At 47.9% G+C, this 23,945-nt stretch overlaps 2 protein-coding genes across 4 annotated transcripts in view; one reads left to right on the forward strand and one right to left on the reverse strand.

Moving 5' to 3' along the window:
* HACD3 (3-hydroxyacyl-CoA dehydratase 3) overlaps nt 1-10,222 on the reverse strand; it is a 29,134-nt gene extending 18,912 nt beyond the window's left edge. The window contains exons 1-3 of the mRNA XM_087941877.1: nt 10,065-10,222; nt 7,401-7,443; nt 5,801-5,874 (exon numbers count right to left, since the gene is read on the reverse strand). Coding sequence (XP_087798003.1) covers nt 5,801-5,874; nt 7,401-7,443; nt 10,065-10,145 — 198 coding nt within the window. The 5' untranslated portion in view covers nt 10,146-10,222. The remainder of the gene's footprint in view (nt 1-5,800; nt 5,875-7,400; nt 7,444-10,064) is intronic.
* A 20-nt stretch (nt 10,223-10,242) lies between these two features.
* DPP8 (dipeptidyl peptidase 8) overlaps nt 10,243-23,945 on the forward strand; it is a 30,595-nt gene continuing 16,892 nt past the window's right edge. The window contains exons 1-9 of one of the 3 annotated variants that reach the window (XM_087941850.1): nt 10,249-10,348; nt 14,345-14,621; nt 16,685-16,797; nt 18,338-18,511; nt 19,803-19,971; nt 20,206-20,316; nt 20,565-20,693; nt 22,209-22,270; nt 23,311-23,411. In XM_087941850.1, coding sequence (XP_087797976.1) covers nt 14,360-14,621; nt 16,685-16,797; nt 18,338-18,511; nt 19,803-19,971; nt 20,206-20,316; nt 20,565-20,693; nt 22,209-22,270; nt 23,311-23,411 — 1,121 coding nt within the window. In that variant the 5' untranslated portion in view covers nt 10,249-10,348; nt 14,345-14,359. Of the gene's footprint in view, nt 10,349-14,344; nt 14,622-16,684; nt 16,798-17,216; nt 17,376-18,337; nt 18,512-19,802; nt 19,972-20,205; nt 20,317-20,564; nt 20,694-22,208; nt 22,271-23,310; nt 23,412-23,945 lie in introns of those variants that run through there. The other 2 variants (XM_087941852.1, XM_087941851.1) reach the window with 2 other exon arrangements.

Consider the following 23,945-nt stretch of genomic DNA (forward strand, 5'->3'; position numbering starts at 1 on the left):
ATAAATAAATGTATGAATGAATGAATAAATAAAAATTGGCCATTTCTATAACCACAAATCCATCTAATCCAGGCGTGTCAAACTCAAGACCCCCAGGATGCAGACAGCAAAGGACCGGCCCGTGGTGTCTCTGCTAGAGAAAACGGTGCTCAGGAGCCTGTTTTTCGCTGGCAGACCGCTTCTGGCCGCCACAGGCGCCCGACACGAGTGACCTTGGAAGATACCTTGTAGATCATCTAGTCCAACCCCCCATCACCACCACCTAAGCAGGAGACCTTACACCATTTCTGACATATGGCAGTCCACTCTCTTCTCAAAGGTCCCCAGTGATGAAGCTCCCACAACTTCTGAAGGCAACTTCTGTTCCACTGGTTGATTGTTCTGTCAGAAAGTTTCTCTTTATTTCCAGGTTGAATCTCTCCTTGTTCCGTTTCCATCCATTATTCCTTGTCTGGCCTTTGGGTACTTTGGAAAATAGAATGACCCCTTCCTCCTCTCTGTGGCAGCCCCTCAAATATTTCAATATTTGTTATTGTTAGAAATAAGAAAAGTCAAAAATAAAATGTAGGTGAATAGAATAATATAGTAGAGCATTAAGAAGATAGTTGCTCTATAGACAATTGCTATCTTGATGTAATCCTTCTGTAAATATATTTTCTAATGCATTTACTCATTGTTAAACATGTACCTGCAACCAATTACATCAACCTGTATCAAGCAATGCCACCCATATTTTCCTCGACAATTAGGAGGACAATAGGAGAAGAGATAAACCATTGCCCTAACTTTCTTTAATCAACTGAAGTTAGATTTTGTTTTGCAAAACATCAGCTTAAGTTTACCAGACTTCTACTTTGCATAGATGGTTGTTCTACGAAGAAGTGCTGAGTGTAACATGAATATGTAACAAGTGTGGTGTTAGGAATAGATATTTCTTTGTTCTCAGCCCATTGGAAAAGAGGCCGTGCCGAAGGGACACTCCTTAATGCCAAGTAAGATAAGATGTGATGGGAGGTCATTGGGAGGTATCGAAGCAGATGATGTGGTCTCCATAAGATGTTTCGGATTAGCTTAGCTCAGTCATTGGGTCAACGTAGGAAGGGCATGGGGGGAGGGGAGGGGGAGTTGGGATAGAAGAACTATAAAATGTAATGGGTTGAAATCTTAAGGCGTGGTTCTTGGCTCAAACTTCATGTTGAGGGTCTGCTGAGATCCTACCACTCTTTGCAAACAGCTTAACAAAATAAAAATCTCTGCATTTTCACCGAGCCAAGTTTTTGTAATTTGGATTCATTTCCAACATTATCGTGGTCCTTCTCTTCGCCGGACTAGCCATGCCCAGTTCCTGCAACCGTTCATTGTATGTTTTAGCCTCCAGCATGAAACTGATATATTATTGACTGCAAGGAACTCTCTAGATAGAACAAGGTGTTTAACCTTGAAAATTTTAAAACCTGTGGATTTAACCAGGCTGGCTGAAGAATTCTGGGAATTGAAGTCCACAGGTCTTAAGGTTGCCAAGTATGGACACCCCTGTTCTAGAAACAGCCTTCCTTAACTACCCCTGCCTGAGACGCGATTGTCAGTTGCCATAGTCATTTTAGCTGGGGAACATGGGCCCTGGGAAGACACTAGCTCAGGAAAGGCTGCTGCACGATCCAGAATTAACTTTCAAATCAAGATATATAAAGCATTCCGGTTTTACCCAGGATCAAGCTAGTTCCTCGTGAAGTCAGGAAAACAAACAGCTTCTCCAGAAGCCAGATTATTCCGTGTCAGATGGGTTGTATACACCCACACACCCACACACCCAAGGAGCAACAAGCAACTGTTTGGTGACTGCACAGTTAAAGGTGGCACAATCATTGAAAGTGCACAACATCAAGCTTTTTCCTAATGTTCCCTTGGATTTTGTACATTTTATTTATTACAATTGGGTTTGCTTTGTGTTTACTTCCAATTGAGCCAATCATTGGCGTGTATTTCCCAGGATGCTTAAATTTCACTCCAGGAAGTTAGAAGAATAGAAATAGAAATGTACAGTGGAGTGGAGAATAGAATAGAATAGAATAGAATAGAATAGAATAGAATAGAATAGAATAGAATAGAAATCTATATATAGATATATAAGTGAAATACCACTGACACATCATCACAAAATCTCCATAACTGTAAAGCCTACAAGCTTGAAATTTGCCACGTATGTTCCTCTTGGCTTCTATGTGTTCACTAAGAAAGGATTTTTCAAAATGACCATCAGAGCATTTAGAGTATTTCCTATATTATTGTTATTATTCACACGCTCTGATGCTAAGGAGTTCTGCTCCCCCTCCCCACCTGAAAAGAAATCTGTTCCAAGTGCAAAACACAAGCAGAGGAGAGGAGTTTCGGTTTCACAGCAGCACCAAGCAGCTTTAGTACAGGACAGTTGAGCTAAGCCATGCCCAGGTTCCTTGCTGTCTCCTTCTTGCTCACAGAGCAAATACTGTTTTACTTTCCAAACAGCCCTCAACTCTCTCGCACACTGACAGGACGCTGGCCAGATGAATACCGATGGATGCTGGTAGGCAGAGGCAGAATTTTTTCTCCTTATTTTCGTCCCCCAAAACTAAGCCTGACCACATAGTTTCGTAGCAAAGCACGGGTATCGAGATAGTAGAAAACAGAGTAGAAAATAGGGAATAGAACAGAACAGAACAGAACAGAATGCAGAATAGAATAGCTCACTTAACAGCAGAAAGTTTGGGCTCAATTGCAGTCGTAAGTTGAGGACTACCTGTACAAAGTAATATAAAGAAAGAAAAAAGAGAAAGAATCACAGAAAAAGCAAAAAATTCCAGAAAAAAAGTTGAAGAAAAACAGGAAAGAAAAAAGATAGAGAGAAGTCGATATTCTTCACAGCCGTAATAAGTATAAATGTATTTTAATCTCTCTGTCTCTCTAAAGAGACATTACCTTACCCTTCTTTCTGCATCCTATCTGATCATCAAAACCATAAATCACTCATTTATTTATTTTTTGTTGTTTTCATGCAAACAGCCCGTAAAAGGCTTCCAGTCCCCAATAAATGTAGATGCTGCCTTTTTTCTAATTACAAAAGTCCATTTATTAATTGCAACAAAGCCTGCCACCTTCGCCCTGCGTAGTGGGTGGGTCAAATCTTTCCACCTCTGTACACACGGTAATCTCGCCACGTATACTGTGAGCCTCCTGCCCTTATTGCTGACCGCACAGTCTTGCCTACAATTTGCAGATTTACACAGTGGGCAAACTTCCCTAAGCCGCATTCACGAGAGGCTGGAATGACCAGAATTTCTAGTCTGGGTGCAAATAATGATTGAGTAATTGAGGGGAGCTAATTCAATCTGCAGGGCGGTTGTTGCAACATTTCATCATGCCTTCCAATGCAATTGTGGTTGTTATGTGTTGACCAGGCTTGAACCCAAAAAACCCAAAGCTCATGAAATAAAACCTAGATCCAGTTCTGCAGGCACAAGATCCTTGGAAAAACCAGTTGGGCTTTGCAAAGGAGATCTGATGTCTGATAAGGACTCTTGCTGCGACATTCTATTTCACAGGGGTTTTCAATCTTGGGCACTTTAAGATGTGTGGACTTCAGCGCCCAGAATTTCTCAACTATCCAACCTTGCAAAACTTTAAGATGCGTAGACTTCAATTCCCAGAATTCTCCAGCCACCCATCCTTGCAAACTTTAAGACAAGGGTCTTCAAACTTTAAGTTTAAGACTTGTGGACGTCAACTCCCACAATTCCTGAGCTTACATGACTGGAGGAGGAATTCTGGGAGTTGACATCCACAAGACTTAAAGCTGTCAAGTTGGAAGACCCCTGCTTTAAGATGGGTAGATTTCAACTCCCAGAATTCCTCAGCCATCCAACTTGGCAAACTTTAAGGTGTATGGACTTCAATTCCCAGTATTGCTCAACTATCCAACTTGGCAAACTTTAAGATGCGTGGATTTCAACTGCCAGAATTCCTCAACTATCCAACTTGGCAAACTTTAAGATGTGTGGATTTCAACTCCCAGAATTCCTCATACTGTCATGCTGGCTGAAGAATTCTGAGAGTTGGAAATCCACAAGTCTTAAAGTGGTCATGGTTGGAGACCTCTGCTATTTCAGAAAACACAAGATCTTTCTGGGATCCCCAAATAATGCAGAAATACATTTTTTTTCTAAAAAGGGAGACGGAAAATGTTACCCTCCTACAAGCCCATCAGGAAAGCTGCTATGAAAGAATAAATGTAGTTGTTGCTACTCTTTAAATCAGGGGTATCCAACCTTGGCAACTTTAAGACTTGTGGACTTCAACTCCCAGAATGCATGCTGGCAAAGGCATTCTGGGAGTTGAAGCCCACCCATCTTCAGGTGGCTCAGGTTGAGAAATGCTGAGCTGACCTGTATCTTGCACACCGCATCCAATCAAGGTCAACGTTCATTCTGGGTTCACTCTGCGCCGATACGTCATTGTTGTCCTGCTAATGCTTAACTTGCTGAGTTAAAACCAAACGGATTTCATTCACTCAACAGGCCAAGCCTGTTTAGGATTAACACAAGGTGTATTTGTGTAGGTCAGGGGGCAAAAGGCTGGCGTAGAGTTTTCCTGCTTTGATGCTTTGGGGCAAGGGTCTCCAAACTTGGCAAACTTTAGGACTTGTGGACTTCAACTTCCAGAATTCCTCAGCCAGCCATGCTGTCTGGGGAATTCTGGGAGTTGAAGTCCACAACTCTTGAAGTTGCCAAGTTTGGAGACCCCTGGTTTTGGGGATCTCCAAGAAACCACTCTTAATGTGTGAACTATCTAACCTGGGAAATCAACACAACCCAGAAAGGCCCAACAGAGACTCCATTTCCTCAGGGTCTTGTGAAAGAATAAAGTGGAACAATGACTGATGGCCTCCTTTTACTGGTCCACAATAGAAAGCGTCCTCACATATTTATGCTGGCTTGACAGCCGCAGATAGGACATTACAGAAGGTGGTGAGTACAGCACAAAACATTGTGGGCTGTTCCCTGACACCAGTAGATGATCTCGTGATCCCCTTTTGCGACCTTGAACTCCTTAGCATCAGAGCGTGTTAATAATAATATAGGAAATAGTAATGCTCTGGTACTAATGCTCCTTAGCATCAGAGCGTGTTAATAATAATAATATAGGAAATACTAATGCTCTGATGGTCATTTCGAAAAACCCTTTCTTAGCGAACACCTAAGAAGCCAAGAGGCCAACTTTCAAGTTTGTAGGCTTTATGGTTCTGGAGATTTTTTTGATGATGCATGAGTGGACTTTTGGTTTTTATATAGAGAGATTTAACAACTGCAGTGGTTCATTTAACAAATGTGGCAAGGAAAGTTGTAAAATGGAGCAAAACTCAACAGATTTCTCACTTAACAACAGAAGTTTTGGGCTCATTTGTGGTCGTAAGTCGAGGACTACCTGTACAGTTGACAAGTGATTGGATTTATTTAATTTTACATTTAATTTTGCATTTATATGCAGCTCTGGTGGCCTAGAGGTGGAGCTCTTGCCTCACAATCAGGAGGCTATGAGTTTGATCCTAGGTAGAGGCTAATATATGGCATAGACTCTCCTGCTCGAGTAGAGGGTTGGGCTAGATGACCTCTAAGGTCCCTTCCAACTCTGTTATTCTATGATTAAATACATAGAGTAATACATTACTCTATGTATTTAACTGTGCTCTTAACTAAATAAAAGCCTGGGAACCTTTTAACACACCGATATATATTTTTTTATTAGACAGCAAGTAATCAACTCTTACCTTAGGGTTGACTGGTTCCAGGAACTCAATTTGGAATGTGTAAATATTATCCCCTTTAGCTCCATGGCCGTGAGCTAGAAAACCAAAAATACACATCCTATTTTTACCCATTCTAGAAAAAAAAACCAATTGTATAACTCTAGCAAACCGGATCCTTCTCTGATGAAGCACTAGCAGTTTCTAAGGAAATTCAATGTCAAAATGTCACATTTCTCTGGAAAAAGGGGTGGAAGAACAGCAGGCACCGAGAAAAGGAGAAACTCGGAGAAATAAGCATAAATGTTGAGATTGTTTAGGGAAATAATCATTAACCATTCAGGCTTGAGCCCTCGCATGAATATAGACACAAGAGAGAAACAATCAATATGAATAGAAATGGAAAGGATCTTACAGGCCTTCTAGTCTAGGGGGTCTCCAGTCTTGGCAACTTTAAGCCTTGGCGGACTTCAATTCCCAGAATTCCCCAGTTGGAATTCTGGGAGTTGAAGTCTGGAATTCTGGGAGTTGGAAGTCCGCCAAGGCTTAAAGGTGCTGGCTGGGAATTCTGGGAGTTGGAAGTCCAAGGCTTCAAGTTGCTGGCTGGAATTCTGGGAGTTGAAGTCCGCCAAGGCTTAAAGTTGCTGGCTGGGGAATTCTGGGAGTTGGAAGTCCGCCAAGGCTTAAAGGTGCTGGCTGGGGAATTCTGGGAGTTGGAAGTCCGCCAAGGCTTCAAGTTGCTGGCTGGAATTCTGGGAGTTGGAAGTCCCAAGGCTTAAAGTTGCTGGCTGGGGAATTCTGGGAGTTGGAAGTCCCAAAGCTTAAAGTTGCTGGCTGGGGAATTCTGGGTTGGAAGTCCGCCAAGGCTTAAAGTTGCCAAGGTTGGAGACCCCTATTCTAATCCAACCATCTGGTCAAGCAGGAGACCCTCTAACACAGGGATCTCCAAACTTGGCAACTTTTGAGACTTCTGGACTTCCACTCCCAGAATTCCCCAGCTGGCTGAGGAATTCTGGGAGTTGAAGTCCACAAGTCTCAAAAGTTGCCAAGTTTGGAGACCTCTGCCCTGGCATTTCAGGTTTCAAATTACTTCAAAAGCCTTCCTCCGATGGCACGAGAGGCTTTGCGAAATGCGGGAGCGTAGGTTTTGCAAATGAACTCAAAGGCACTTTTTTCCCCCACAGCTAATAAAACATTTACATAACAGTCCTAGATGAACGTGAGCTCCTGTTCTAAAATGCAACATCCCAATGAGTTATTGCATGCAGCAAGCTGTTGGGAGCAAATGTGAGTTTATCTTGTGTTTACTTTGGTTATTTGCCTTCCTGGCATCCATCCAACTGTGTTGAATTACTATTGTTCTTCCTCTTGTTTTTCTGGTCTAATTACCTGATTTTGCCTTGATTGGACTTCAAGTTACAGTTTTTGTTGACTACATTTTATACTTGATTTTCTTCAGCCCAAGGCTGTTCCTGGGAGAGTTTTTCTCCAGCCCAGAAGGTAACCAGGTCATTGGGGGCAAAGTTGGAGCTAATAAAGGGACTCCTATTGATTATCTGACTGTGTTGCCTTTGTGCCACGCCCCGTCTCAGCACACCATGATGAATAGGGGAAATTGGTTTACCTTTGAAATGGAGCACATTGTCCGTAATGGTAATATCAGGATCCTGGAGGGAAAAAAGGAAGAAAGATGGTTACTTGTATGTCAGTTACAGGTAATCCTCGATTTACGACCAGAGCTCCCTGTGGATGACCCATTTTACGGCAGTCACAACTTCCTTCTGTAATGGGCCGGCTCCATTACCGTTATAAGTTAAAGACTACCTCTCCTTCTCATTTTTTTTCAATCAACAGAGATCTGTGCATACTGCAATTGCGTGGAACAGGTAGTCTTTGACTTACGGACCAGAACTGAGCCCAAATTTTCAGTTGCAAAGTGAGACATTTAAGCCAGCTTTGCCCCATTTTACAACTTTTCTTGTCACTGCTGTTCCGTGAATCACTGGCCGTTGTTCAGTTTGTAACCTGGTTGTTAAGTGAACCCGGCTTCCCTCTTGATTTTTGCAGGTCAGAAGGTCGTAAAAGGGGGGGAATCGTATGACTCAGGGATGCTGCAACCGTCATAAGTACATGCCAGTTGCCAAGCCTCTGAATTTTGATCACGTGACCCTGAGGGATGCTGCAAACGGTCGTTAAGTGTGACAAGTGGTCATGTCTGTTTTTTTTCAGGGCCGTTGTCACTTCGAACGGTCACTACGTGAGAACTGTTGTAAGTCGAGGGCTACCTGGAAGGAGAAATATAAAAGGGAAGGCATCCTGACTTCCCAGGTATGCCCACAGAGGGTCAAAAAAGTCCACCTTCACTTTTTGGAGTCCCCTCTTGCAGACCCCCTGGGGGCAGCCATGAAAGGAAGGCCGCTTGGGGAACGGACTCGCCCCTGGGCCCCAAAGGTTTTGCAAAGCAGCAACACGCAAAGTGGATTTCCTAAGCAGGGAAATCCTTTCAGAAGAGCCTCGGGCCTTGCGGAAGGCAGAAATCTGGCAAAGAAATCTTCCGTTCTGTAGGACATGAATCACGACCGAATAATTTTACCGATAAAAGAGAATTATTTGTAGCTCAGGGTCCTCGGGGCTCTCCGAGTTTGCTTTTTTTTCTTGCAGACGTTTCATGACCCAAACTAGGTTAATACCATCAGTGCTAGAAGGGAGTGAGATTTGTGGAAAGGAGGAGGAGGAGGAGGAGAAAAGGTTTGTGGGATGCTAGATATTCGTGGAAGTTGGTTGTTTTCTGGCAGACATTTCATTAACGAACTAGGTAACACCTTCAGTTCCAGAAGAGAGTGGGGATTGCAGGAGGGAGGGAGGGAGGGAGGGAGGAGGAGGAGGAGGAGGAGGAGCAACTGAGGGCTCCTCGGTGCTTGCTTTCTTGCAGACGTTTCATGACCCAAACTAGGTCACATCATCAGTGCTAGCAACGAGCGATGTTAATTTCAAGGTTAACATCAGACCATCATCCGATCAACAATATCCCAATCAAGAAACTGCAAAAAGAGCCAACAGTAAACAGCCCAACCCAAGAACCTCTAAGAAAACGGTATAGGGTCTCTTGCTTGAGCTGGACTAGATGATCTCCAAGGTCCCTTCCAGCTCTATTCTCTTCTAAGTTCTAGTGTGGGTCTGCAAGGAAACCAGGAAGCTCAGGGAGCACCAAGGACCCCTCATCATTTTATTCCTTTTTGGGGGGTTGGCGGTTTCCTTGTCCACCTCTTTGAGGCTCCTCGGGGCAAGAAAGCAACCCGTCCTTTCATACAAGGCTACAAGCCCGGATCTTACAGGGAACCTGGGAACCATTTCAGATTCCCACGTACTTTTTTTTCTTTTTCTTTTTCTTTTTCTTTTTAAAAAAGGGTGCAAGAAATGCTTCTCCGCTGTCTGGCCTTGCTGGCTTCCCTCTGGGGCTCCCTCTGGACCCGCTGGGTTTAAATCAAGGTTAGGGGAGAGCTTTGAACCCCCCCAGATCCCTCCCAGGGGCCTCTGGCCAGCAGTTTTTGCAAGGCTTGTGTGCGAATGCCTCCGATCCAAGGAGGAGGGGGGCTTTTTTTTTACACCCTGCATGCCTACGGTTCCCTCCCCTTCCCCTTCCTCATTTTGGGCATTTCTCTTTCTTCCCTCCACCCCCACCCCCCCCACTTTTAGCCAAACCCAAGGAGACCCCCCACCAAAGCCTAGGAGCCTTCCTGCAGAACCCCTCCTCCCACAAAGCAAAGGCCCGGGGGCAGAAGGAACAGCCCCCACCCCCACCTCCGCCGCCCCTCCACCTTCCCCCCCCACCTCGCCCCCACCCCAGGAAGCCTAGCCTGGTCCAGGGCGCCCGGAGCATCATCCTACCTGCCCGGCGGGAGATGCCACGCCATGCATGCAAAGCCCACGGCCGCGCTTGCCCCCCACGGACCCCCCAGGAAGCCCAGGAAGCATGCATGGGAGGTTGTGGGGGTGTGTGGGTGTGAATGTTTGCATGCAGGGTCCCAAATGTGGGTCTCCCTCCCTCCCTCCCTCGGATCAGGCCGGGCACGGAAGGGGCCAGGATGCCAGCGCAGCCCCCGGCCTGCCTACCTACCTACCTGCCGCTCCCCACGCGGGAGGCGAGGCGTGGAGGGGCTGGGCAGGGCGGCCTCGAAGCGTGGGTACCAGTGCAAGCCCCCCACCCCTCAATCTCCAATCTCCCACCGGGGCGGCCCTCCCTTCTCCCCGTCCTTCCCCCGCCCCCGCCGCCACTTCCCCGGGTTACCTGCACGTCGCTGAGCTCCACGCGCAGGTAGAGCTCGGGATGCCGCTGCGCCCAGTGCACCTGCGGGGTCAGGCTCGCCATCGCGGCCGGTCCGAGCGGGGCCAGGCGGGGAAGGAAGGCAGGCAGAGCCCGGGGGGAGGCGGCGCCAAAGGCCGGGGGGCTGCGCGGAGGAGGAGGAGGAGGAGGCGGAGGAGGGGAAGCAGGGAGGCCCGGCGAGTCTCCGCCCGACCCGGCCGCCCCGCCGAGAGCGCCTCTCCTGCCGCGGCGGCCCCGCTTCTCGCCCAGTAAGTGCCGCCGCGGCAGCCCGGAGGCGCCGGGCCGGGGTTGGGGGGTCGGTCTTGGGGTCACTCTCTCCGGGGGACTGGCGGGCCACGGGGGAGGGGGCACCCGAAGGGAAGGCGAGGGGCGGAGGAGGGCGCGGACTAAGCCCGGGGAAGGGCACCCCTGGGCAGCGGGGCCAGGCTTGGGCGACCGGCCCAGGAGGGCCGCTGGTCAAGCCCTGGGCACCCCGCCGGGACGGCAAGCCCGGGGCGCTGCCAGCTTGGGCCCGGGCAGGAGGGCAAGGCAGGGGGCACACGGACTAAGCCCCGGGAGGCAACCCCGGGCAGTGGGGCCCGGAGCGGCGAAAGGGCTCCTGGAGGGCGCTGGCTGCGTCCGGGGGGCACCCCTGGGCAAGGCTGCCAGGGTTGGGCACCCGGCTGGAGGAAGGGCACAGGCCGAGGGACTCTGCCAGGGGTGCTGACCGAGTCCGGGCAGGGGTCCTTCTGGACATTCCCTCTGGGGACGGGCCGGCCCCAGAGGCTTCCTCTGGGCAGCAGTGCCAGGCTTGGGCACCTGGCGGGGGTCTTTAAGGGCAGCCCCACTGGGACTGGCAAGCAACGGGGTGGGGAGAGGGATGATGGCAGGCTCAGGCGGTCTGGCAAGAGGGAGGAAGGCAGGGTGAAGGGCTCGTGGGTGGGTGGGCACTGCCAAAGCGCCGATAGGGCTCCCCCTGGGCAGCAAGACCAGGCTCAGGCCCTCTGGCAGGAGGGAAGTCAGGCCGAGGGACTCTGCTGGGGGTGCTGACCGAGCCCGGGCGGGGGTCCTTCTGGACACTGCCTCCTGAGACAGGACCGGCCCTGGAGGCTCCCTCCGGGGCAGCAGTGCCAGGCTTGGGCACCCGGCGGGGGTCTTTAAGGGCAGCAAGCAATGGGGCGGGGGATGATGGCAGGCTCGGGCAGTCCGGCAAGAGGGAGGGAGGAAGGCAGGGCGAAGGGCTCGTGGGTGGGTCGGGTGGGCAATGGGGGTGGGCACTGCCCAAGCGCCGATAGGGCTCCCCCTGGGCAGCAGGACCAGGCTGGGGCCTCTGGCAGGAGGGAAGTTGGGGCGAGGGGCTTCTGGGGGCAGCAGTGGGCAGGGGGTGCCTTGGCCCAGCCGGGCAGGGGTCCTTATGGGCAGCCCCTCTGCAGACTGCAACGGCAGCTCTGCCAGGCTGGGGGGCCCCAGCAGGAAGGGGGGTGGGTCAGAGGGAGACCCATACCCCCAGGCTGGATTGCACCCCACTCATTCCTACCATTGCGCCCACTTATTCCTACCCCCCTACCCCCCCTCCCGGGCTGGGGTTTTCCCTGAAGCTGCAGGCACCGCTTCCAGCCTGGGCTTCCTCTGTGCCCGGTGGGGGCGGTGTGGGCAGGAGGGGGGGGACGGCGGGAGGTGGCTCCAGGCCGGGGACGGTGGGGAGACGAGGGGCGGTGGGCGCATGCCAGGCTGGGTGGGGACGACTGGATAACCTCACACACACACACACACGTTTCTGAGATCTTGGACCGACTTTGCAAGCTCCCCCTCCGGAATTTATTGGGGGGGGGGGTTGGTCCCCTGGTTTGGTCCCTATCAGTGGGTGCACGGCCGCCTCCAGCCATGCCAGGGGCTGGACAAGCTTGGCATGGAACTGCCAGTCCAGGTGTGATATCGTAGCCCCCCCACATTCCACCTGTGCAAGTCACCTGTACCCCAGCACTGGGGGGGGGCTCCCTCCAGGATCTCTACAATTCCCTCTCCTCATGGGATCCTATCCTAACTCTATGCCTTATCCATGGGACGGGGGGGCAGCGTAGCCCAGGGGTCTCCAACCTTGGCAACTTTAAGACTTGTGGACTTCAACTCCCAGAATTCCTCAGCCAGCCTTGCCATAGCCCCCACCCCCCGCCAGTTTCCTGCCCCCACCCCAACCCTAAAGGGGGCTCCCTCCAGGATCTCTACAATAAGGGACCTATGCCTAATCCATGGGGTGTGGGGGGAATATGGTATATAATGCATGATCAAAATCCAGGTGCTTGGCAGCTGGCTCATACTTGTGTCATACCTGTTATATCCCGAGGTCATGCAATCCCCTTCTTGTCACCTTCTGACAAGCGAAATCAACGGGGAAGCCGGGTTCACTTAACAACTGGGTTATTTATTTATTTGTTTGTTTAAGCAATTCATTGTTTCATTATTTATTTAATTTATATTGCCGTCTATTGGCCTGGGGCGATTCGAGGCGGCTTACACAATGTAAAACCATAATTAAAAATTAAAAATAAGAATAATTTTAAAAAACAACAAAAACTTAACAAAAAGAATCAAATAAATTAGTAAAGTACAATAGAACAAAATTTGAGGGGGAAAAAAAACCTGATGAACTTATGATCAGCTGCGGGGATTCACTTAACAACTATGCCAAAATGGGACAAAACCTGCTTAGCAAATGTCTGGCGTAACCACAGAAATTTTTGGGCTCAGTTGTGGTCATAAGTCGAGCCCTGCCTGTAATAGTAATAATGATAGGTGGATAAAAATGCCAAATCCAGTCTAAACATCTGGCTGACTGTGTGACAAAACATAATAACACATTCTTATTATCTGATCACAATAATGTAAATCACAGCAGCTACCAGTTCTGTATCTGTGATTTTACGTTGTTGTGAACAGATAATAATGTGATGATACCTTTAAATGTTATAAACAACATCTGCCTACCTCAGATCCTTGGGAAGTACTCAATAAGTACACAAAAATACCAAATCCAGTCTAACATCTGGCGGATTCTGACCAACCATAATAATCACTCAAAAAGTGAGTGATGCAGTGGCCCAGAGGTGGAGCTCTCACCTCACAATCAGGAGGCCGTGAGTTCAATCCTAGGTAGAGGCAGCTATTTCTCACTTTCAGCTGGAAGAGAATATATCTGCTGGACAAAACTCCACACTGGTGACAGGAAGGGCATCCAGCCAGTAAAACACTGTGCTAGCTCCATTCAGTTGCCCCAAGTCCACCCCGCAAGGGATTATGGGGTTATTAAAAGGAGATGATGATGATGATGATGATGATGATGATAATAATAATAATAATAATAATAATAATAATAATAATAATAATAATACAAAATGAACTTAATACCCCAGAGGATTAACCTGGAGAATTCAGAAGTGAGAGAAAGAATGTTCAGTGGCGGGTCACAATTCCCAGGAGATTCCTTGTCCACCACTGGACATGCTTTCTGGAACGTACCAAAGGAACCTACAATGCAGGTAGGCCTTGCCTACCATAAAACAACTTTCTAATCACCTGAAGATGTTCTCCATCTTTTTGAGTGATGCTCCAGGTTTCCTCAACCTGTTGTGGTTAACCGGCAGCAGGTGCGGACAGCTGAGGAGAGCGAGGACTCAGATGAAGGGCCAGGGCCATTAGGGAGGGGACTGCTGCCTTCAGAGATTGTGGGGGCTGGCAGCAGCGATGAGGAGGTTCCCGAGGAGCCCGTGCCAAGTGCACGTGCACACAGGGCTGCTCGCAGGAAAGAGCAGCTGCAGCAGCCTGGGCGACTCAGGAGTAAGGCTGCAAGGTAATAGCCCCTCCTTCAAGAAGATTAAAGCCAGCTGTGAAGCAAATGTTCTTTGCAGGAAGCAAAGATGTTTTGAAACTCAGCCTCGTGGACATTGCAGTATCTTAAGTTGGTATTTGAAGACTCTTGTGTTGTGAAATATTCCTTATCTGTGATTCTTGGCAATCTTGTACAGTTTTGGCAAGATTTGTGCTTTTCAAAGTTAATTAGTTTGCAGTAGTCTTTTAACCGGGGATTCGTAAGACTCATTAAAAGGTTTCTGTTCCCTTTGGCTATTGTTTGTCTTATTGGAAAAGGATTTGGGTCAGAACACAACCTGACTCAGAATGGAAGGAGGTGGTTGAAAGTCCTTGAAGGAAGACACAGGGCTGAGTAGGTTCGTTTCGTAGAGTAGGGTTTTGATGAATTTCTTTTTCAGAGTCCAAGATGTGTGATGAGATCAGCCATGAAGACTGAACAACCCACCCTGGAAATCTTCGAGACGGCCGAGGGCAAGGAAAATGTGGCGGCCATCGAGGAGATGGCCAAGCCGGAGCCGTATTACGTGGAGAGATATTCGTGGAATCACCTGAAGAAGCTCTTGGCAGATACTAGGAAATACCACAGCTGCCTGATGGCCAAGACGCCCCACAACTTCACGTTTGTGAAGAGAAATGATCCGGAATGTTCTAATTCAGACCGGATATACTATCTGGGTGAGTTGATTGCCTTGAAAGGAACAGAATTGGGTGGGATTCAGCCACTTCGGACTGCTTTGGGTGAACCGGATGTTAATTTTACATCTGGTTCACGGAACTGGTAGTTGAACCAACCGGCTGGCCCCGCCCACCCCGCCCCGCCCCTCCCAGGTGTCTCCACATGGCCCGTTTTAGATGCCAGGTAAGTGCAGGGCCTGCAAAGAGGCTCTGGGAGTGCAACAAACGAGCCTCCTGAAAGTTCCGGAAGTCCGGAAATGGGCCCGTTTCCAGCCTCCGGAGCCTGGGGAAGGCAAAAACGCCTCCCCCCACGCCGCTGCCAAGGTGCAGGAGGCCAACTAGGCCACGCCCACCATGGCCACGCCCATCCAGCAACCGGGCAGAGAGCCAGTGGCTGAAATTTTTGAATGTTAGGCACAAAAGAAAAGAGACGCTCAGGCTATTCTCCAAAGCATCTCAGGGCAGGACAATAAATAACAAATGGAAATTTACCAAACAAGAGATCCAACTTAGAAATAGGGAAAAATTTCCTGACAATTAGTCAGTGGAACGGCTTGCCTCCAGAAGTTGTGGATGCTCCAGCACTGGAGATGTTCAAGAAAAGCTTGGATAACCATTTGTCTGGAATGGTATACGGTCTCCTGCTTGAGCAGGGGTTGGACTACAAGACCTCTGGAGAGCCCCTTCCAACCCCTAGGTCCTATGAGCTGCAAACCAAATGGCGATAAATAGCCAAATTTTAGGAAAGAACATTTTCTTTTCTACATTTTGTTCAAACATTATTTGTGTGCAGTAAAGGCCCAAGGATTGCCTCCTATTATTTATTCATGCACTCATTTGCCTTGGGATGGATGAGCCAGCCCATCCTGCTGTGTAGCACAACAATAAAGAGAAGGCAACAGTAAACAAGGTGAGATCCAAAAATGACATGGTCAACCAGAACATCTGGAAAGAAAACCCAACATTCATTTTGAAAAAACAATCACTGCTCAACCACAGAACATAGAATAATAATAGGTTTGGAAGGGACTTTGGAGGTCTTCTAGTCCATCTCCTCAAGCAGGAAAGCCTATATCATTCTGGACAAACTGCCCAGGTACCATTCTTTTGAAATAGAATAGAGCGAGATGTTAAGGGTTTGGGTTTAAGAGAGCCGCATAAATCTTGTATGCGTGAGGTGTTCAGACGGCTGGTGCTGTGAGGAAGTAGATCCTGGATTCCACCAGGAAACATGGTTGAATTAAAGAGAACTGGAACATGTGGGTGGATCAGGTTCCCCGATCATCTCATCGTTACGATTTTAATAATTATTCTGTTGCTTTGTATCATCCACAGTCGATTTGTTTTTAAAGATAATAAATTCAAACCATAATTGCAAAGGAAGCCAGGACAGAATTTAGAGTGAAGAGAGGTTTCATGGATGAAGGCTCTGGAACCAGGCCTTTTCAGACCCTGCCCATTTTATGGAATTGGGGTCATTCCCCCACCCACCCCCACAAATTTATTTATTTGGTTACCAAATATGGTGTCCAGTTCACCAAAGGCCTCTCTAGGCAGTTCCAAAGGCAACTCTGTGCTCCTCACATCCACCCTTTGCTGGGTCGCTTCAAAGATGCTTGCAAATTCAGATGCACAATGTTGAGGACCTCCTGGTTTGGTGGTTCTGCTTTTTTTATCTTAAGAGTTGTTCTGTTTCTCTTAATGATGGCTCTTGTGAGATGAGGAATTTTTATTTGGCTGTTCTGGATAAGTCTCTGGATCGACATGGGATGTAGCTACTAGCAAATAAATGCATTTATAAATCAACTGGTTACGGCAGGGGTCTCCAACCTTGGCAACTTTAGTTAGAGTTGGAGAGCCCTGGGTTAAGGGACCTGCTGGTTTTTAAGTCCATGTGACAATTTCAGCTTGGGACCCTGGTAGTAAGCAGAAAAATTCAGTATCTTTCTTTCTTTCTTTCTTTCTTTCTTTCTTTCTTTCTTTCTTTCTTTCTTTCTTTCTTTCTTTCTTTCTTTCTTTCTTTCCTTCTTTCTTTCTTTCTTTCTTTCTTTCTTTCATTTTAGCCATGTCTGGTGAAAACAGGGAAAACACCCTTTTTTATTCCGAAATCCCCAAAACTGTAAACAAGGCTGCCATTCTCTTGCTGTCTTGGAAGCCTCTTATAGACCTCTTTCAGGTATGTTGTTTGGTTATTCTTCCCTCTTTCATCCCTCATCTTTTCCCCCCATCCTATGGGTGTGCTACAATTCCTATATGAATCCTTGGTACAGAGGTGAGGGGTCAAAAAGTCAAGATGGAACCCAGGGCTTCAATCGCAGGGTTGCAGCCACAATCTTGATTTTTTTCAACCCCTCCTCCCGTCTCAATGCCTCTGAAGCTACACCAATCAGTGGAAAGTGTCTAAAACTTTCTCTAGATATCTTGGTGAATGGGACAACTCACCATGGCCAGTTCACCATGGCCAACTCATCATGGCCAACTCACCAGTGCCAATTCACCATGGCCACTCTCTGCAGCCAACTCACTATGGCCAACTTATCACGGGCAACTCATTATGGCCAACTCAACATGGACAACTCATCATGGACAACTCACTAGGGCCAACTCATTATGGACAACTCAACATGGCCAATTCATTATGGCCAATTCAGGGCCAACTCATTATGGACAACTCAACATGGCCAACTCATCACAGCCAACTCGTCACAGTCAATTTGTGTTCAACTCGCTGCCGGAGAACTCGCTGGGGACAATGTAACAGTTCTATTTAATTATTTAAAATATGTTAATTTTTGCCATTCACATTTTATTCTGTTCCTCCTTTTGCATCCTTTAATGATTCTATTCCACCATTTCTTTGGTAGTAGTGTAACTCTTGTCCCGCAGCAAGTTGTCCTGTGGCAAGATGGCCGTGGCGAGTTGTTCTGCAACAAGTTGGCTATGGCGAATTAGTCATGGTGAATTGTTATAGACTCGTATCTTGATAGTGCTAACAGTTCTTCTTGCTGGCTACTTTCTTCACTTATTAAACATGTCAAGCGCTTTCTTATAGGCTGTTGTTTAATTTAAATCAATAGCCTTTTGTCTGAGTTGTCTGCTTTGGATCGCCAGTTTTGATATCAGGGAGAAGCTGAGCAGAATAACCGAATTGAAAGACATCTTCTAGTCCAACCTCTTAACTATTAATTGCTTAAGGAAGAGCAGGGTTTTTTAAGTAGTTCAAATGAAGTTTAATACAGGCAGTCCTTGACCTATGATCACAATTGAGCCCAAAATTTATCTTATTAAGGGAGTCATTTGTTAAGTGAGTTTTGCCCCATTTTACAACCTTTCTTGCCATGTTTGTTAAGTGAATCCCTGCAGTTGTTAAGTTAGTAACATGATTGTTAAGTGAATCTGGCTTTCCCCATTGACTTCGCTTGTCGGAAAGCCGTAAAAAAGGGATCCTATAACCCTGGGATTCTGCAACCGTCATAAATATGAGTTAGTCTCCAAATGTCTGAATTTTGATCATGTGACCATGGGGATGCTACACAGTGGTCGTAAGTGTGAAAAGTGGTCATAAGTCACTTTGTCAGTGCTGTTGTAACTAAATGGATGGTTATAAGTCAAAGACAGTATCTGACAGTAAGGACAGTATTGCAGTATTACAGTATCTGTAATAAACAGTTTTAGTTTTCCCGCATGTTCCTTCTGTCCTTGTCGTCTCTCATCAGGCCAGCCTGGATTATGGGATGTACTCACGAGAGGAGGAGCTGCTGCGGGAGAGGAAACGCATCGGCACCGTTGGGATCGCCTCCTACGATTATCACCGGGAAAGTGGCACCTTTTTATTCCAAGCCGGCAGCGGGATCTACTATGTCAAAGATGGCGGCCCAAATGGATTTACGGTGAGCGGTTGTGTGGCAGATTGTTGTTGTGTACCAGTTAGCACTGAATCAGTGGTGGTATTCTGCTGGTTCGGGCCGGTTCAGGTGAACCGGTAGTAAAAATGCTACCGTTCGACCAAACCAGTAGTAAAAAAAACAACTACCGGTTCAGCCGAACCAGTATTTTTTTTTTCTCCCAACGATCAGCTGTTCTGATGATCAGCTGTGCCGGGATCCCCCTCGCTGTCTTACTGCTTCACCCAGGAGGCTTCCCTGAAGCCCAGGAGGCCCAAGAACATGAGGGGGGAGGGTGCTGCAAAACAGAAGAAGAAGCCATACCCACCCAGTCACATGGCCACACCCAGCTAGCCACTCCCACCTAGGCAACCCACAGAACTGGTAGTAAAAATATTTGCATCCCACCCCTGCACTGAACAATGTAATTGGTCCTTTCATGTCTAAGGTGGGACTAGAACTCACCATCTCCTGGTGATTGACCCAATGTCACCCAGTTGACTTTCATGTCTAAGGTGAAACTAGAACTCACCATCTCCTGGTGATTGACCCAATGTCCCCCAATTGACTTTCATGTCTAAGGTGAAACTAGAACTCACCATCTCCTGGTGATTGACCCAATGTCGCCCAGTTGACTTTCATGTCTAAGGTGGAACTAGAACTCACCATCTCCTGGTGATTGACCCAATGTCGCCCAGTTGACTTTCATGTCTAAGATGAAACTAGAACTCACCGTCTCCTGGTGATTGACCCAATGTCGCCCAGTTGACTTTCATGTCTAAGGTGAAACTAGAACTCACCGTCTCCTGGTGATTGTCCCAATGTCACCCACTGAGCCTTTATGCCTAGTCAGAATTACAATTCACGGTCTCCCAGTTTCTAACCCGGTGCCTTCACCATTAGATCAAACTGGCTACAAGCTCTGAATTCCTTCTCTCCAGTTGTTGGTTGAGCTTACTCCGGGCCTGTTGTTATGAAAGGACCCATGTTTTTGTGAGCATTGATATATGCCTTCTCAAACATGATTCTGGGTAGATCAAAATTGGCAGCGAAATGTTTTTGTTTTGTTCCCGTTTTTATTTGTTTTAATGGAACATTTTCACAAGTGGTCTTGACGTCTACATGAAGGGCCTTTATTTTCACAGAATGGTTTACGTTTTCCAGTCTCCTGCAGGTGTCAGATGCTGGCCCCTCCTGTTTAATGTTCATCCTGAACTGCTCTTATTTCCCACAGTGATCCTGGCGAAGCAAGGACATGGTTCGAAAGAGCCATTTCCATGTTCTTTTACCATTACAGCAACAGCCTTTGCAGCCCAATCTGGTTGAGACCAGTTGCCCAAATATTCGGATGGATCCAAAGATCTGCCCTGCAGACCCCAACTGGATTGCTTTTATTCATAGCAACGACATCTGGATCTCCAATCTGGCAACCAAAGAAGAGCAGAGGTTAACCTTTGTACATAAAGGTGATGCTGGCTGATCCGTGGTTTGTTTGAATGATGGTTTATTGAATAAAGTAGAGTTGACTGGCTTTGCAAAAACAAATGATATTTGGGGTTAGCGTAGTGGGTAAACCAGTCTCCCCTAGCAAAGCCAGATATCTACAGAATTATTAAGGGGAATTGATTAGACCAAACCATGGTTTATTTTCTTGTCCCTGATTAGTTTCATTCTTTGGCCTTGTATGTTGCCTGCAACAGAACATGCCAACGTGGAAGAGGACCCCAAGTCAGCTGGCGTCGCTACCTTTGTGCTACAGGAGGAGTTTGACAGATACACGGGCTACTGGTGGTGCCCGGCAGCCGAGCCAAGTAAGTAATCAAGGGGGCGCAGCTCAAGAAGCTTCCTTTAACTTCCCTGATGTCAACCATCCCACCACCACCCCGCTTGGCCTATTAGAACAGAAAGGCTCTTGAACTCATGGTTAGAAAAAACACCCTTCACTAAAGCCAGGTTGGGTTGTCTCTTGGAAGGCGAACCATCAGACAGCATCTGAGATCAGTCAGCTGTTGTGGAGAAGTCAAATATGTTGGCCTTTCCCTGGTTTCTCTCTTGATAGCTGTTGGCGGAGGGAAAATCCTTCGAATTCTGTATGAAGAAAACGACGAGTCGGAGGTGGAAGTTATTCATGTCACGTCCCCCATGTTGGAAACCAGGAGGACGGATTCTTTTCGGTATCCCAAGACAGGTGAGAGAACCTGGTGGGAATGTCCAGAAAGGGACCAGTCATGCCCTAAAACCAAGAGTGGGATTCTACCGGTTCAGATGAACCAGATGGTAAATTTACACCTAGTTCGCTGAACCGGTAGTTGAACCGACCGGCTGGCCCTGCCCATCCCGCTCCTCCCGTGAGTCTCCACATGGCCCGTTTGGGATGCAGCTAAGTGCAGGGTTCGCATGGAAGCTCTCGGAGGAGGAAAAACGGGCTGAACCGGAAGTCCAGAAATGGGCCCACTTCCGGCTTCCGGAGCCCGAGGGAGGCCATTTTCATTGTCCCAGAGGCCTGAAGGAAGCTTCTGGACCCTGGGAAGGCAAAAAACAGCCAAACTGGAAGTTCTGCTGTTTGGAAACAGGCCTCTTTCCAGCTTCCGGTGCCCAGGGGAGGTCATTTCCGCCCTCCCAGAGGCCCGAGGAAGCCTCCAGGTCCTGAGGAAGACGAAAATGGCCAAACCGGAAGTTCCGTGGTCCAGAAATGGGCCCGCTCCAGCTTCCGGAGCCTGAGGGAGGCCATTTTCATTGTCCCAGAGGCCTGAAGGAAGCTTCCGGACCCTGGGGTAGGCAAAAACAGCCAAACTAGAAGTTCCGGAAGTCTGGAACGGGCCTCTTTCCAGCTTCCGGTGCCCAGGAAGGTCATTTCTGCCCTCCCAGAGGCCCGAGGGAAGCCTCCAGGTCCTGAGGAAGATGAAAAATGGCCAAACCGGAAGTTCCAGTGGTCCAGAAACGGGCCTATTTCCATCTTCCGGAGCCTGGGGGAAACCGTTTTCACCCTCCCAGAGGCCCGGGGAAGCCTCCAGGTCCTGGGGAAGACGAAAATGGCCAAACCGGAAGTTCCGGTGGTCCAGAAATGGGCCCGCTTCCAGCTTCCGGAGCCTGAGGGAGGCCATTTTCATTGTCCCAGAGGCCTGAAGGAAGCTTCCGGACCCTGGGGTAGGCAAAAAAACAGCCAAACTAGAAGTTCCGGAAGTCTGGAAACGGGCCTCTTTCCAGCTTCCGGTGCCCAGGGGAGGTCATTTCCGCCCTCCCAGAGGCCTGAGGGAAGCCTCCAGGTCCTGAGGAAGACGAAAAATGGCCAAACCGGAAGTTCCGGTGGTCCAGAAACGGGCCTATTTCCGGCTTCCGGAGCCTGGGGGGGAACCGTTTTCGCCCTCCCTGAGGCCCGAGGGAAGCCTCTGGACACTGGGGAAGACGAAAGATGGCCCTCCTGGAAGTTCCGGTAGGCCACGCCCACCATGGCCACACCCACCCTGCAACCAGGCAGCGAACCAGTTGCACCCCTGTCTAAAACAGTATTTTTCAACCACTTCAAAATGTGTGACTGGAGAATTCTGGGAGTTGAAGTCCACACATCTTGAAGTGGCTTGAGGTTGAAAACACCACCCTAAGCATCAAGATCTGGATACCAACCAACCTTGGAGAACAAACATAATAAGAACCCTTTAATTCCTCCGTAACCCTTAATGTGTTTTTTTTTCCGTCTTTATAGGCACTGCAAATCCCAAAGTCACTTTCAAGTTGTCTGAAATAACCCTTGGTTCTGATGGCAGAGTAAGCCTGCTCTGTTGTTGTTGTTTTTTATGTATCGAATAAATGTCTATAAATGTGATTACTTCTATTGTTTGAACTGTGACGCACTGAATCGATTGTAGTGTCCTGAATCACTATAAACCATAGTTCGGTTCACATTGCAGAAAGCCACAACAGGGTTGATTTGGGCCTTTGCACATCGCACAAATTCAAGAGTTGGGGCTGATGACTTTACATGAACAAGCCATGCTGGTTTATAGGGTAATTAGTGGTGATTTCAAACTAGGGCTTAGTAATGTGATGTTATGGGATGTGTCGAGTTGTGGGTTAATTTGAAAAACAGGCTTAGCTACTTGGTCGGGTCAATGGATGAGAAAGAAAAGGCGTGTTCGCAAAAAGGATCAGGAAATTTTTGGAAATTTAAAAATTGGTTAGAGTGGGTGAGGCAGTCATGTGAAAAAGTTATAAAAGTGTTTTTCAGACTTGGCAACTTGAAGATATTTGGACTTCGGCTCAATTCCCCAGCCAGTCCATATATTGTGCTGGCTGTGGAATTCTGGGAGTTGAAGTCCAAAAATCTTCCAAATTGCCAAGTTTGAAACACGTGTGTTATATAGAAGGTCATTGCATCTGCAGATTAGACAAGAACTTCCCTTCCCTTCTTTCTCCTTCCTTTCCTTTCCCTTTTTTTCCTCCCTCCCTTCTAAGTGGTTCTTAATATTATACCAAATTTAGGGTTAAAATACTCAAGATTTTCTACATTTCCTGTTTGAAAATAGCAGATTGTGCCGCTATGGGTGGCTGAGGAAACTAGGGAAGCAGGATTATGGGCTTTGTTACAGACCATTCCTGCCCTAAAGATTCCAAATAACAGAATAGGAGCCAGTTTAGAGCCTTACACGCTACGAAACATGTGAAGGTTCCTGGAAAGAGACTATGACCAAGTCTATTCTTTGTCCAGAATTTGTTTTTCATTTGTTTTTCATCCGTGCCTCTTAATATATTTTGGAGAAAGGTATTAGTAGTTTTTCTAATTGGTGTTCTCCCCCTCTTTCCTGAAGATTTTGGGTGCTGTTGACAAAGAACTGGTCCAACCCTTTGAAATCTTATTCGATGGCGTAGAATATATCGCCAGAGCAGGATGGACACGAGAGGGAAAATAGTAGGTATTTTATATTTCCTCCATTTGCCCAGCTTTGGACTGGGCTGTTCTGAGCCCTGGTGGTTCATAGCATCCTCGGGTTGGAAAGGAGCCGACAGATTTTCTAATTCAGGGGTGTCGAACTCAATGTCTGGGGGCCAGATCCAGCCCATGGGGTGCTTAGATCGGGCCCTCAGGGCCATCCTGGAAACAGCGAAGGACTAGCCCGTGGTGCCTCTGCCAGCAAAAATGGAGCTTGCGAGGGCTGTGTGCAGCTCTCCCAATTTCCGTCTTCAGCCACAATGAAGCCCTCTTCCAGCGAAAACAGAGCTCCGTTTTTGCTACAGAGGACTGCGGGAGGCCGTTGCGACTGAAAACGGAGATTGGGAGGCTGTTTTCGTTGGCCGGGCACTCAGACCACCACCGGCACCCCGAACACGAGTGACATCGAGATGCCTACGTCCACGCTGGCCATGCCCACCCCGGCCCTTCAAGATCAAACACTGGAAGCTTTCAAGAAGAGGCTGGACTGCCATTTGTCAGAAATGGCGTAGG

The sequence above is a fragment of the Pseudonaja textilis genome, chromosome 13, assembly GCF_049901715.1.
Source record: "Pseudonaja textilis isolate UNSWEBS1 chromosome 13, rPseTex1.2, whole genome shotgun sequence".
Classification (NCBI taxonomy): Eukaryota; Metazoa; Chordata; class Lepidosauria; order Squamata; family Elapidae; genus Pseudonaja; species Pseudonaja textilis.